Source organism: Saccostrea cucullata, unplaced genomic scaffold (genome assembly GCF_032062105.1).
Source record: "Saccostrea cucullata isolate Sc308-1 unplaced genomic scaffold, CSIRO_AGI_Scuc_v1 ctg266, whole genome shotgun sequence".
Lineage (NCBI taxonomy): Eukaryota > Metazoa > Mollusca > Bivalvia > Ostreida > Ostreidae > Saccostrea > Saccostrea cuccullata.
Window position 1 is genome coordinate 340463 of NW_026935351.1, and position 14561 is coordinate 355023.

The window sequence follows — 14561 nt, forward strand, 5'->3', positions numbered from 1 at the left end:
TATGAAGTTTTCATCTGGGTTGAAAAATAAGACTTGCGGTAGTCTATAGACTGTTTATTTTAAGCGCTCTCTCTAATACTTTTTCACAATATCTAATAATTATCATTGGATCGTATTTGATAACTGAATACAACGTCAACACAAAGGACTCACGATGGATGTGACAAACCGATAGAGGATGCTAACTCCTTATTGGCACTTGATCATATCTCTGAAAATTTTCACCAATCCCTGTTTACAGGTTTGGTATTCTTGGTAGTATTTTCATTTTGGATCTATCACTGTTAACTTCAACTTTCACTTCGATCACAAAATCTTTTAAACAAAACAAATTTGTGCGCAGTGCATAGAAATCCCTGAAAATTTCTGAGGCGTGATCAGATGAATAAGGGGAGAGACATCCTTGTTGACTGCCCCGTTCCCCCTCCGTGAGAAATACATGTTTTCATTGCCATGGTAGACGGAGTAACCCAATGCAAGTTCTAATATTAACAGTATTCAAAAATTATTACATTTACAAATATTACATTTATTTTTATTCAGTGGTATAAGAGGAGTTGCGGATAAGAGATGGGTATCACAACGCGTAACAGACGTACACACGCACAGACGGACATCTAGATCACTATATACCCCCAACTTTCAAGCGGAGGGTTTAAATATGTAATGTAAAAAAAAAAAATCAATGGCCAGTGTGGGGGTCGAACCCACGACATTCGCGTTATTAGCACGACGCTCTAACCGACTGAGCTAACCGGCCTTTTGCGTTTATTCGCTGTTGTATATGCAACAGAAATTTATGCAAACCGTTGAAAAGATTAAAGCTTATGAAAAATAAGAGACAATAGAATTCAAAGTGATTTTAAGTGCCATGGTTTCGATTCTTAGTCACTTTCATAGCTGATATTGTCGATTAATTGGTTTTGATATCAAACTTAAAACATGGGCATTTGTCCGAATTACCTGTGTTATTAACATGTTATTTTGTATTTTTTTAAACATCTGGATAAAATCGTGGAAATTAAAAAAATTAACGTGTTTTGCTTTATAAAAAAATTGATATTTTTAAGAAACAAAATGCTTCTAAAATTACAAAACACGCATATATGTAATGAATTTAATTCGTTTCACAACTATATGCGAAGGCCCTCATTTTAAAGATTGCTCTTTGTTTTATATGTATGAAAAGTGGGAGGGTATATAGTAATCGAGCCAAATATGAATTTTGCCATTATAATCTGATGGGAGGCGTATCATTTGCACTTACCTCATGTACCTCTAAATAAATAAATAAAAAATAAATAAATAAATAAAAAATAATAATAAAATAGATAAAAATCTGAAACCGGCAATACTTGCATATTATCATGTATTTTACATTTTTTTTAAAAATAAAATCGTTTAGAAATATAAGAATTTTCTAGTTATTATACCCCTCTGTTTGAAAAGTGGGTAGGTATATAGTGATAAACTGATTAGAATGTCCGTCCCTCTGTCTGTTAAGCTTTGGGATGCCCATCTCTTATCCCGGCGCAACTTCTCTCGAGTGTACCACAAATTGAAATTAATGAGACTTGCACAGAATACTCGTATTTGTTATAAATAGTGGCATCGTGTACTTCCTATTGTACTTTTTGATCCGATACATATTTTTGGTTTCCGATAGTAAAACATGAACATAGCCTTTCCTTCTTTAGTATTGAAGGGCATCCATCTCTCATCCGCAACTCCTCCTATACCACTGAATAAAATGCAATGATACTTTCACAGAGTGACCTCCTATTCAACTATTTGATCTGATACTTATTTCGAGTTTCCCAGAGTAAAACATGAATTTTGCCAATCTCATCATACGGGAGTCGGTTATATCATTTAGTGAGCCAAATTTGTCTTTGTGAGTTGATACACTGTCATAAAAAATAACCATGCTGTGATAAATTTACTTTTACCTGGCATGATAACTGGAGATAGAGAATACATGCTAAAAGAGTATATTACAAGGGGTAAACTAAACGGAAGCCAAATAGCCTTTAGCTCTTACTCATATGTAGTTGTATATCAGTAACAAGTGCGTGGATTAGCTACTAAGTATAGGGCATAGTGCGTGGATTAGCTACTAAGTATAGGGCATAATTTGGGGAAGTAATTTACTTCCCTTTTGCAAACTTGCATGAATATACAGTTGTATTTTTATATATTTTAAACATACAAGTACACATGTATATAATGAGCCATTCGTTTCAATAGAAATAGCGAGGGTATATTCAATATTGCAATTTTAAATTACTCCTAATAGTTTTTTTGTACTTTATTCAGGGGCCTAATCGAGGTTTTTAATCATAAAAACAAAAATAGCAGAGACAGTAAAATTATACAATTTATCAAAAGAAAGAGAGAATGCAAAAAATAAGAAAACATATTAATTTGTGGAATTTTACAGTTAGAACAACTGTTGCAAGAAAGGAAATATTTCTTTTAACATTTAAAATGGGCTTACGAATTCAAAGTCAGCGATTTCTTTTGAAAATGTCGATACCAAAAAATACTGGTTCAACGTGAAAGCTATAACAAATCATCTGACATGACATAATGTTTAAATTTATCCAAAGGGCCCGAAAATCAGACGATTTCCGACAAGATGAAGGTAACAAGGGTCATTAAGTACATGTACTAGTATATTGTAAGTAGAGATGTATGTAATATATATTCATACAAATAATTATTCACTCAGTACTATTTTGTATTTTCAATTGAATGAAACGAAAAAGACTTTTCTATGAGATACTTTTAATTTTTTTTATACCTGAGGCATGCATTTTGCGTTTCATTGGCGACTGCATACCAAGATAAAAATAGCAGATGTGGCGTGATGTCGATTAGAACTAATTTTAGTATGAAATAGTTAATGATTCATGTGATACCTGCGTAATTATGATTATTCAAATGTTTCTAATTGTTTTTGTTTGTTTTTTTAGCAGCAAACTAAAAAAGAAAGCAGTATGCTTAAATAATGAAAATTAATATACAGAAAAAAAAAATTAAAAAGTATGCACCAGCATGAGGTTCAAAGTAAGTATATGAAATAGATATACATGTTTTCATATACATGTATAAGCATTCAATTCTTTGATATCAACTTTGGCGTAAGGCAGAAAAAAGATTGTTCATAATCACACACAAACATATGCACTATATGCAATTATGACCTTGATACCCTGACTTAAGGCTAACAACTGTTTTTAATCTTTAGGTCATAAAGCCTATACTTACATGTAATGATATGTAACATAATTCTTAATCGTAACAAATAATTAAAATAAGTTTCAATATATAATTTCGTTTCTTTACTTTTTCAATTCACAGCGGAGAGGAGACATTTAAATCTTCCTATATCACTTGCATTTAAAAAGCTATCAGCTTTTTTTCCCTTTAAAATCTTATCTGAGGAAAAAAGGAGCTATTGCGAGCACTGAGCTCACTAAATGATACCCCCAGTCTCCCATGTGATTAAAGTGGCAAAGTCTATGTTTTGTCCCGGGAGCCCCGAAATGAGTGCTAGATCAAAAAGTAAAATAGGAGGTGCATGATGACATTATGTAATAAAGAATCTATGAAGCTATCATTAAATTTTATTCAGTGATTAAGGTGGAGTTGCAGATTAGAGATGGATACCTTTCAAGAATGGCAGTGTCTATGGTTTGCTATGAGACACCCGAAATATGTGTCTGATCAAAATGTAAAATAGGAGGTCACAATGGCACTTTGTAAGAAAGATTTTGTGAAAATTTTATAGAATTTCATTCAGTGGTGTTAGAAGAGTTGCAGAAAACAGACGGGTACCCCAAATCGAAACAGACGGACGTACAGACGAACGGACGTTGAGTTTGACTGACGGTAGGACGGACGGACATTACGATTACTTTTCTGAGTATACCCTCCCACTTTTAAAAAAAAAACTAGTTACTATGAGTATTGAGCTCATTAGATGTCAACCCCGCTTTCCATGATTTGCAATGAGAAACCTAAAATAAGTGTCAGATCAAAAAGTAAAATAGGTAACAATAGCATAATGTAACAAAGAATCTGTAAAAGTATCATTGAATTTTATTAAGTGTAAAGGAGAGAGTTGCGGATAAGAGAAGGGTGCCCTTCAATATTATAGTAAGAATGGCAGTGTCCGTTTATTGGTATGAGAAACCCCAAATATGTGTCCGGAAAAAATGTAAATTATGAGGTGCACAATGACACTATGTAACAAAGTTTTTGTGAAAGAGTTTCATAAAATTTCATTCAGGGGTATAATAGGAGTTGCGGATAAGAGATGGATACCCTTCAATATTACAGAAAGAATGGACGTGTCCAAGATTTGCTCTGGGAAACCCAAAATATGTATTGAATCCAAAAGTAAAATAAAAGGTACACAAAGGCACTATGTAACAAAGATTCTGTGAAAGTCTCATGAAATTTTATTCATTTGTATAAGAGGAGTTGCGGATAAGAGATGGGTACCAAAGCGTAACAGGCGGACGTACAAACGGACGGACAGACATCCCGATCACAATGTATCCTCCCACTTCTCAAGTTGAGGGTATTAAAAAAGGATGGATGATGAGAGATTTCTCTGTTTGTACATCCAACTGCCAGCGAGCTACAAATCTAAAGCTACTTTATAGCAAGATGACATTAAAGATTAAAAAAAGTAAATAAATACACATGTTAAAAATTGTGATTTATGATTATTTACTGATGTATAATTGCGAGAAAAAGTACTTTTGCGCTTGCAAAGAACGACATACAAGTATGTTGACGGGAGGATCACTTGCGAAAATATAAAATACGACTCTTGTAGATATTTGGACTGACACTTTCACCGAATTTCGGAACAGTCCTTCACAATATGACAAGGAATTAAATATTCTAAATCTTTCAACAAAATATTCTGCAAGAATTTACTAATTTGAAGAAATGTTAACAACGTCTGAGTCTTAGTCAGTGATCTCAAAATAATTAACCCTTAAATCAAGTACTCTATATATATTACACTATTTACATCTCATGATACTCATGATTACCAGTTCAAATATTGTGTCAAAGATCGCACTCAGTAATCTTTTCTATAACGGGACAGTGCAGAGTCTTGACATGTGACGTTATGGGTATACGAGGAATTTGGCATTTCTCCAGGCCGGATGTATATTTTGGATCGGTTAGTCCTTCGCCGACTGTGGAAGAGGATGTACCTCGTGTGTCCAATAAGGTAAGTAAACTTTAAATTCGTACAACAAATTACAGGTATCAAACTGATCTGGAAGACAATTAATTTTTAATACATAATTTAAATGTACAGTTTAAGTATGATTTTTCATCGGAACGAAATTTTGAAATGTTATTCTATCTTGTTTAACTGGTGATTCAGATATCCGGATGCTTCACATATCCGGACAAATTGACTGGGAACCAAAGCGTCCGGATAAATGAGGGTCCACTGTATACTTGTATTTACTTTGACATATGCATCAAAGTTGTCATTCCATTCATATGTATTTGAATGAAAATAATTGGCATCTAAAAAGACAATTATTAGGGGTTATACAAATACATGTACATGTATAAATCCAATACAAAATCAGGATGTTTTTGAGATAAGTAAAATATTTTTTTTTCAGAAGGAGTGCCAAACAGGATAGTAACATTTAGGGGATTCCCCACTAACTTTAAATGCTCGATAAGGCAAAATGAAATTTATTTTTAAATTGATTATCAGCGTAATGTTTGCTGTGGTGTTTACAATCCATCCAAGTGAAACAAAAGATGTGTTTTGCAAACCTAGAAAACATGAGCATTACATAGAGCAGCTAAGGGGATGTAAAAAGTGCGACAGATGCCCGGCTGGCTGGGGATACGGATTAGCTCAGACTCAGGTAAGAAGTGTGACAGGTACCCGGTGGGAGGGGATAAGGATAAGATCAGAGTCAGGTAAGAATTGTGACAAATTGGGGAGGATATGGATTAGATCAGAGTCAGGTTAAAAATATATGACTGGTGTCCTATGGGTCAGTGAAAACGGATTAGCTCGGATTCATATAACATTTATAAGGTGAGGTGGAAGGAAATACGGATTAGATTGGAATTACGTGAGAGTGACAGGTGCCGGTGGGTGAGACTAGGGACAAGATCGGAGTTACAAAAGAAGTGTGACAGGTGTCCAGTGGGTGTGGATATGGATTAAATCAGAGTCAGGTAAGAAGTGTGACAGGTACCGGTGGGTGGAAATACGGATCAGATCAGAGTCAGGTAAGGATTGTGACAGGTACCCGGTGGGTGGGGATATAGATTGGATCAGAGTCAGGTAAGACGTGTGACAGGTGTGACCGGTGTGTGACAGGTGTGACTGGTGGGTGACAGGTGTCCGGTGTAAGACAGGTGTCCGATGTGACAGGTGTCCGGTGTGTGACAGGTGTCCAGTGGGTGACAGGTGTCCGGTGTGTGACAGGTGTCCAGTGGGTGACAGGTGTCCATTGTGTGACAGGTGTCAGGTGGGTGACAGGTGTGACTGGTGTGTGACAGGTGTCTGGAGGGTGACAGGTGTCCGGTGTGTGATAGGTGTCCAGTGTGTGACAGGTGTCTGGTGGGTGACAGATGTCCAGTTTGTGACAGGTGTCCATTGTGTGACAGATGTCTGGTGGGTGACAGGTGTCTGGTGTATGACAGGTGACCGTTGTGTGACAGGTGTCCGGTGGGTGACAGGTGTCCGTTGTGTGACAGGTGTCCAGTGTATGACATGTGTCGGGTGTGTGACAGGTGTCCAGTGGGTGACAGATGTCTGGTGTGACAGGTGTCCGGTGGGTGACAGGTGTCCGGTGGGTGGGGTATGGATAAGATCAGTCAGGTAAGAAGTGTGACAGGTGACCGGTGGGTGGGGATACGGATAAGATCAAAGTCAGGTAAGAAGTATGACAGGTGTCCGGTGGGTGGGGATACGGATTAAATCAAAGTCAGGTAAGAAGTGTGATAGGTGCCCGGTGGATGGGGATATGGATTGGATCAGAGTCCGGTTAAAAGTATGGCAGGTGCCCGATGGGAGGGGATACGGATCAGATCAGAGGCAAGTTAGAAGTGTGATAGGTGCCCGACTGGGTGAGGATACGGGTTAGATCAGAGTCAGGTAAGAAAAGTGACAAATTCCCAATGTGAGAGGATACGGATCAGGTCAGAGTCTGGAAAAATATATATTAGGTGTCCGATGGATGGGGGATACGGGTTAGATCAGAGTTATATTAGAAGTGTGATAGGTGCTTGACTGGGTTGGAATGCAGATTAGATCGGAGTTGCATAAGAAGGTGCTTGGCTCGATGGGGATTCGGATTAGATCAGGTCAGGTAAAAGTGTGAATGGTATCCGGTTGGTGGTAATATGGTTTAGATCGAGTCAGGTAAGAGAGGGCCCGGTGGGTGGACATTTTGATTAGATCCGATAAAAGTAAGAAATGTGACACGTGTATGGTTGTTTTGGGATACGGAAAAGACCTGAGTAGGCACATGTCAGAAGGGATAAATCTTTTATGAGCTAAAATTTTCTGTAGTACATAATAATTTGACATGGATTTTGAATTACAGAATTTTAAATTAAATTTAGTATAGTTCTTTAGCCATTTCTTCTTATTTTTTTTTGAATGTTTTCTTCCTAGAATGAAGTGGATATGGATCCTATACATGGAGCGATGTCTTGTCAGAAATGTGTCAGATGTGTAAATGGACTCACATTTAGTAAATATATCAGCCATCGACCATGCAGACTGTGTAAAAACTGCAAAGCATTGGGAAAAGTAGAAGTCAGACCCTGCACTTCGACAAGAAATGCTAAATGTGGTGGGAAACTACCACCCCCAAAAAGCAAACCGTATTTGTATGTCGACCTCTTGTTCTACAAAATTGATATTTCATTACTTTTAATTTTTTATAATTTAGTGTATGAAATTGTAACGATGTACCATTCTCAAATAGTAACATTTTTAAAAATGAATTTAAGACAAGATGACAAGACACATACCAGACAGAAAGAAGAAAAGAAGAATGATTCCTACCAGTCTACTGCCAGCAAAGGTTGGTGGTCTTCTACTGGGGAGTCACACATTCCTTGAAGTTTATCTGGAATATAAAATAAAATTAAGAACTACAAATGAAAATTATTACATTATACAAGTCATGAACTGGTCATCATTTATTTCTTTATAGAAAATGTTTATTTATATTAAAAACGGTTTACCTCGGACTGTTTAATTTGTTTGTTTTAGATTTGGTAAATTTCAGGAGTGTTTTTCTCTACACTGCAATCGTTCTTACTCTTATTGTGGGCCTTGTGGTCATGATGATTTTTGTATTGAGGAGAAATGCAAAAAAGAGTAAGTATACAAATGTTATTTTTAAAATCAAAAATCAGTTATACTAGGTATTAGTAAGCTTGAACCATTGTTGCTCTTATCTTTATATTTATATCGTGTTTTATTGTAGAAACCAGGGCCTTGAACAAACCAGACAATGTGATTCCAAAAACCGATGGGTATGCTGTCATTTTCTACAAGTGCATATGTTCTTTGTTCCTTTGTTGTTTATGAATTTGTTAATAATATTTATCGCCATTTTACAGAGGTGAAGACAACCAAATAACGATGGAAACTACCACTTTGATGACTGAGGAAAACCAGGAGCAACCTTTTGAAGCACTCAGAAACTTAATAAGGCAAGTTTCTAACACTGACTCTGTTCCTTTCCTGGAATCCGACTTTACCTGGGAACTGGATACAATGTCACCTGTGAAAAACGACGTGGAATGCGACGGAAACAGACTACAAACTTTTAAGCCTGCAAATTCACCTCCTCGCCTTCAAGGTAATCCTTTTCGTGGCTCTTGTCTTTGAAAACTGTCGCTGCAAATTGTAATATAGACATTTATAAAAGATATGCAAAAAGTAATAAATCAATTATTTTGCACTTGATTATATTGTGTGTGAGAGTTAGAAAACTTAATTCTTTCAGGATCAGAGTAAGTGAAAAATAGAGACTTACCTTCAATACACATGCTGTATTTTTAATTTTTTATCTATTTTCTATGTATCAGTGTCGGAGTTAAAGAGTGAGACGTTGACAGACGCCCAGTTTCAAGACCTGTGTCCAGAATTGGCCGCGAGCAACAACTATCGCAGGGTTGGACGCATGCTTGGTGTTCGAGACAGTGACATCGAAATTATCAATGAGCAGAACCGAGGCGATCCGAAGGAGGCTGCCTTCCAAACGTTAAAGAAATGGAGAGAACTGAAAGGGAAAGAAGCAACGAAGCAGCGACTCAGGGAAGCATTGCTCGCTTGTGGTCGTCAGGACCTTGTAGACAGAATCAAGTAAATAGACTTGCAAAGGAAAGATTCTCTTACAAGTAAAAGAAGTTATTCATGCATCGGTGATCCAATCGTACTATTCCAGTAAAGCACTGTGTCACCCTTTATAGAGATTGCAGCTTAACGAACGCCCAAGCTCCGGTATGCTGCGATACGAACATTGTATGTGAGCTTACTCCCGAGTGAATCGGTGTGCACACAGATCATACAATACAAGAGGGGAAAACGATTTGCCAAATATCGTTACTATTTGATTTCTTGCTCAGACCGGTCACACAAACTCCTTTAGGGATTGAAAGTTGGAAGAACTTGCATCTGAATTGCAAAAAATACAACATGTTGTGTTTGTGAAAAATAAAGTTTGGAAAAATATTGTATAATTCTTATGATTTTTTTCTTCAAAAAGTTGTATTGAACATTGGCCATTAGCATTCTACTTAAACATTGAATAATTGAAAAAGTATAATAGTGAGATGGATGGTTAAAATTGTGAGCAAATTATAATAATTTGAATATTTGACAAATAATAAGGCTTCATGAAGCTTGTTTTAAATAAAGAAACGAAAAAATTTCTTAATCAGTTTGAAGAAAAATGGACATCACTAAAATGCAATAGCACACGAATGTATGAAGTCGTCAAAGACTTCGTCGTGTGATAAAACTAATGACTTAAAAAAATTATCCTACAGTATGCTGCTTTGCAGCGAAAATATTTCATCTACAAATTCAACAAAATTTTAATATGTATTGCAATTCACACGATAGAAAGAAATTGTCCCAAATATGTTTTCTTACCTAGTTAAACAGTGAACTTAGAGCGTCTTAGATTGCACCATGCACATCTGCATCATTGACATCATTTGACAGATACAGCGGCATTTGGAGAGCTTTCCAATGAGTTGTGAACTTTCATAAATATTTTCTGTTTTACATTGAACATACTGTTCTGATTTAAAGATATTTTTAGATAATTTCTTCTCCCATTTATCTAAAAATCATTCATATATTGATTTCACAAAACTAAATCATAAGATTAAATATACCTATTGTTCGAATACTTAATAAAATTCAATAAAAATTAGAGTATTCATAAAATAGAGGTACTGTGAGCAATGAGCTCACTAAAGGATGCCCCCGCCTCCCATGTAAATATAATGGGAGTGTCCGTGTTTTAACGTTATAACGAATTCAATAAATCTGTTATAACAAATTAAATTCGTTATAACGAATTCTAAAAATCGTTATAACGAATTCAAAAATATTTTTTGATAGGTCCTAAATGGGCTTCCGTACTTATCAACTCACTTTAACAATAGTAAATCTATCTGTTATACTACATTTTATAATATATTGCATATAGTAATATCATAGACCTAAAGTAGTTCCCTTTATCTGTTTGGTAAATATATATGTACCACTTTTAACAATTTCTGGGGCGTTGTCTAGTGTGACATACATGTAGATAGTATTGAGTTTTCTCAATGAGCCGACGAGCTGGCATTTTAAAACTTTGAATGCTTGATTTTTAATCTTTTAAATCTCTATGAGATATTTGTTACTTTTATCTACATATTTCAAATTAAGCTACATGTAACACAAGTCCCATTGATGTACATGCATGAATGTGAGGCTGTCATGGAGACATCTGCTTACGTAATTGGAAATCCCTGTACATATGACCAGAAATGGATACCAATGGTATAAAGGAGTGTCCCAAGTGTCCTCGAATATAAATATGATAAGCGATATATACCGTGTATTCATTTAAATAACAACATTAGAAAAATTAAAGTTCAGTTGTCTGCGTGGCGCAGTGTTCGAAAGTCTGCTATAGAGCACAGGCACCTGAAATGCTGTTATCCCCGCCCCCCTCAAATTATTATACCCCGCTTGAAAAGCGGAAGGGTATATAGTAATCGGTATGTCCGTCCGTCTGTATGTCCATCCATCTGTTACGCTTGGGATGCTCATCCCTTATCTGCAACTCCTCTCATACCACTGGATTAAATTTAATGAAACTTTCACAGAATCTTTATAACATGTTGCCATTGTGCACCTCCTATTTACTTTTTTGATCTGACGCATTTTTTGGGTTTCCCACAGCAAAACATGGACAATATCATTATATTCATATGGATGGCAGGGTATCATTTAGTGAGCTCATTAATCACAGTACCTCTACTTTGGCCTAATTCTTAAACTATGCAACACGTGTAGATGACCTTGACTTATAGAGGGATAAATCTATGAAGGAAAGGTGGCTGCTATAAGACATACTTGTACTCCAGTATGCTTGAGATTTAAACGAAAAATCGTCCCTACGAAATTGAATTCGTTCCAATGAAATTTAATTCGTTTCCACGAAATAAAAATTTGTTTCCCACGAAATTTAATTCGTACTTATAAAATTAAATTCGTTTCGTCGAAATAAGAATTCGTTCCCTTGAATGTTCTGTTCCTACGAAATATTTTATAGCATGTAGCTAGCTTGTAGTAAATGGAACGAATTTAATTTCGTGGGAACGAATTTAAAAAACAAATTACAGCCACCGCGTATAAAAAACATGCTTATGATAATGACTTAGCATTCATTCATTTTCATAACTTCAGGTGACTTGTTAAGAACATGAAGGTGGCAACGAAAACAACAACGATTACAGCTCTAGCCAGTTGGGGGAATACGCTGATTAACTTTTGTATAATATTTACTGTTTCACTGACGTTTTATTTTTTGTTTTTTTTTCTTTTATAAAAGATTACATATCAGTTGACTGAGCTTTTATCAGGATCACGATAAAAAAGTTTTTCTAGACAAGTAAATAACGTCACTCGGAAGTTGAATTTAACCCCCACAAAGATGTTCTCGTGCTACAATGTACTTTTTTGAACCTATATACCGTAAAGTCTTAAAAACATAAACAAACACATGACGATCAATGACAGACTGTATTATGCAACGATCACGAGTTTGGCAAAATGACAAAAACTGCTTACTGATGACATCGCACGGCGTTCACAAGCCTTTAAAGTGGGTTACTAATTTTTGAAAATGAATAACTTTCTCAATTTTCAAAAGAGTTCAATTTGTGTACCAGATCAAATGGTAAAATAAAAGGTGCACAATGGCATAATGTAATGAAGAATTTGTGAAAGTCATTAAATTGTATTCAGTTGTATTAGAGGCGTTTGTGGATAAGAGATAGGTACCCAAGAAAGAATGGCAGTGTCCATGTTTCGCTATGGTAAACCCAAAATATATGTGTCGAATCAATAAGAAATTAGATGCACAATGGCAGTATGCAACAGAGATTCTTTGAAAGTCTCATTATATTTGATTTAGTGGTATAAGAGGAGTTGCGGATAAGAGATGGGTACCCCAAAGCGTAACGGACATGCAGACGGACATCCCGATCATTATTTACCCACCCATTTTTAAAACAGGAATATAAATAGGAGGTGCACATTCATTATGGATAGAATGGCAGTGTTCATGTTTGCTGTGGAAAACCCAAACATGTGTCAGATCAAAAAGTAAAACAACAGGTCACAATAGTACTATGTAACAAAGAAAGTCTCATTAAATTTAATTCGGTGGTATAAAAGGAGTTGTGGATAAGAGATATGTATACCCGGTATATCAATTCATAACGAGACTTATACAGAATATTTGTTACAATTAGCGACATTTTGTACCTCACATATTAATTTCTTGACCCGTTACAAAATTTGAGTTTCCCATAGCTGGACATACACAAAGTCATTCTTTCTATAATATTGAAGGCTACCAATCTCTTATCTGCAAATCCTCTTATTCCACTGAATGAAATTTAATGAGACTTTCACAGATTCTTTATTACGCAATACTATTGCCCACATTTTAATTTACTTTTTGAGCTGACACGTATTTTGGGTCTCCCAGAGGAAAACATGGACTTGCCATTATAATCATATGGGAGGCCGGGGTATTTTTTGGTGAGCTCAGTGCTCACAGTACCTCTGGTTTAATTCTAACATGACGGAAGATTGAGCTGTTCGAGTTATCGCTCTTCTGTTAACAATCTCAGTTTACCCATCCCAATCATTAATATTTTATATTTTGGTCACGGTTCCACAGGCACTTGTTTCGGAAATAAATCTCAATTCATAGTACCCCGTGTATGATAATAAGATGAGGTATCTAACTCCGAAATACTAGTACACAAAGTACTACCCTCCCTTAGAATCGCGCTTCATTTACACTTTCAGAGGAAATGCACTGGCCAGTGGCCACATTGGAGCTGAAAAATGGATACCAAGTGCTACAATGATTGGAAAGTGTTGAAGACATCTCAGAAAATATGATAAAAGGTCACAACGAAACAGCAGACAGCATATATGTATTTGGAGTAAAAGAAAAGAGACAAAAACCATGGATGAGACTCTTGGAATGGGGGTAGAAGAAAAGAAGCAGCTAAAACTCCAGCTTGCCAGCAACAGATCAGAGAGTTTAAAAAGAAGCTTAAGAAATGAATATTCAATTAAAGACAAAGAGGGGTAAAACGAGGTAACAGGAGAAAGTGGACAGGAGACAGGATTACAGGCGCAAAAAGAGCAGCAAGTAATGGGCACATGAAAACAATGTATGAGATAACTAGAGTGCCAAGTAATGAGAAGAAAGGCATGACAACAGCAGTAAGGGATGAAGATGGCAAGATCCTGAGCAGTCAAGATGAAAGAAAGAAAAGGTGGAAAGAGCACTTTTAAGAAATATTAAACCGCCCACAACCTGAACATTCATTAGAAGTTGAAAGCAAAGAATAAGTAGTAGATGAGATGGATACAAGTCCCATACGGTAAGAGGGAATCGTCAAGGCTATATAAAGAAACTAAAGAATGGAAAAGCTGGAGGACTGGTGTAGATGGGATAACAGCTGAGATGTTAAAAGCAGACACAGAGGCAACAGCAACAGCAAGATATTTGGAAAAACACTTTTCAACAATGTGGAAACAAGAAATCATACCATGAGTTTGAAGTAAAGGCCTGATAGTAAAGATTTCAAAGATAGGTGATAGATCGATATGTGATAATTATATAGAGGTATAACACTTTTGTCTGTTCCAAGCAAAGTGTTCTCCAGAATAGTGATACAAAGAATCCCAGATGAAGTGGAAAATCAGCTACGTGAGGAAC

General features: G+C 36.0%; 1 protein-coding gene and 1 non-coding gene across 3 annotated transcripts; one reads left to right on the forward strand and one right to left on the reverse strand.

Moving 5' to 3' along the window:
- Positions 1 to 686: 686 nt before the first annotated feature.
- On the reverse strand, positions 687 to 760 carry Trnai-aau (transfer RNA isoleucine (anticodon AAU)). Its single transcript has one exon. It is a non-coding gene; the product is annotated as a tRNA-Ile (tRNA).
- Positions 761 to 5081: 4321 nt separating this feature from the next.
- On the forward strand, positions 5082 to 9763 carry LOC134242510 (uncharacterized). Of its 2 annotated transcripts, none has more exons than XM_062724599.1 (8): positions 5082 to 5257; positions 5667 to 5921; positions 7688 to 7905; positions 8029 to 8102; positions 8294 to 8401; positions 8511 to 8559; positions 8647 to 8888; positions 9118 to 9763. In XM_062724599.1, exons 2-8 carry the CDS (start codon positions 5736 to 5738, stop codon positions 9396 to 9398), a joined length of 1158 nt encoding a protein of 385 aa, XP_062580583.1. In that variant the 5' UTR covers positions 5082 to 5257; positions 5667 to 5735; the 3' UTR covers positions 9399 to 9763. The 2 variants fall into 2 exon arrangements, with proteins under 2 accessions (XP_062580583.1, XP_062580584.1); XM_062724600.1 differs by having other exon boundaries at positions 5670 to 5921.
- The last annotated feature ends 4798 nt before the right edge of the window (positions 9764 to 14561 follow it).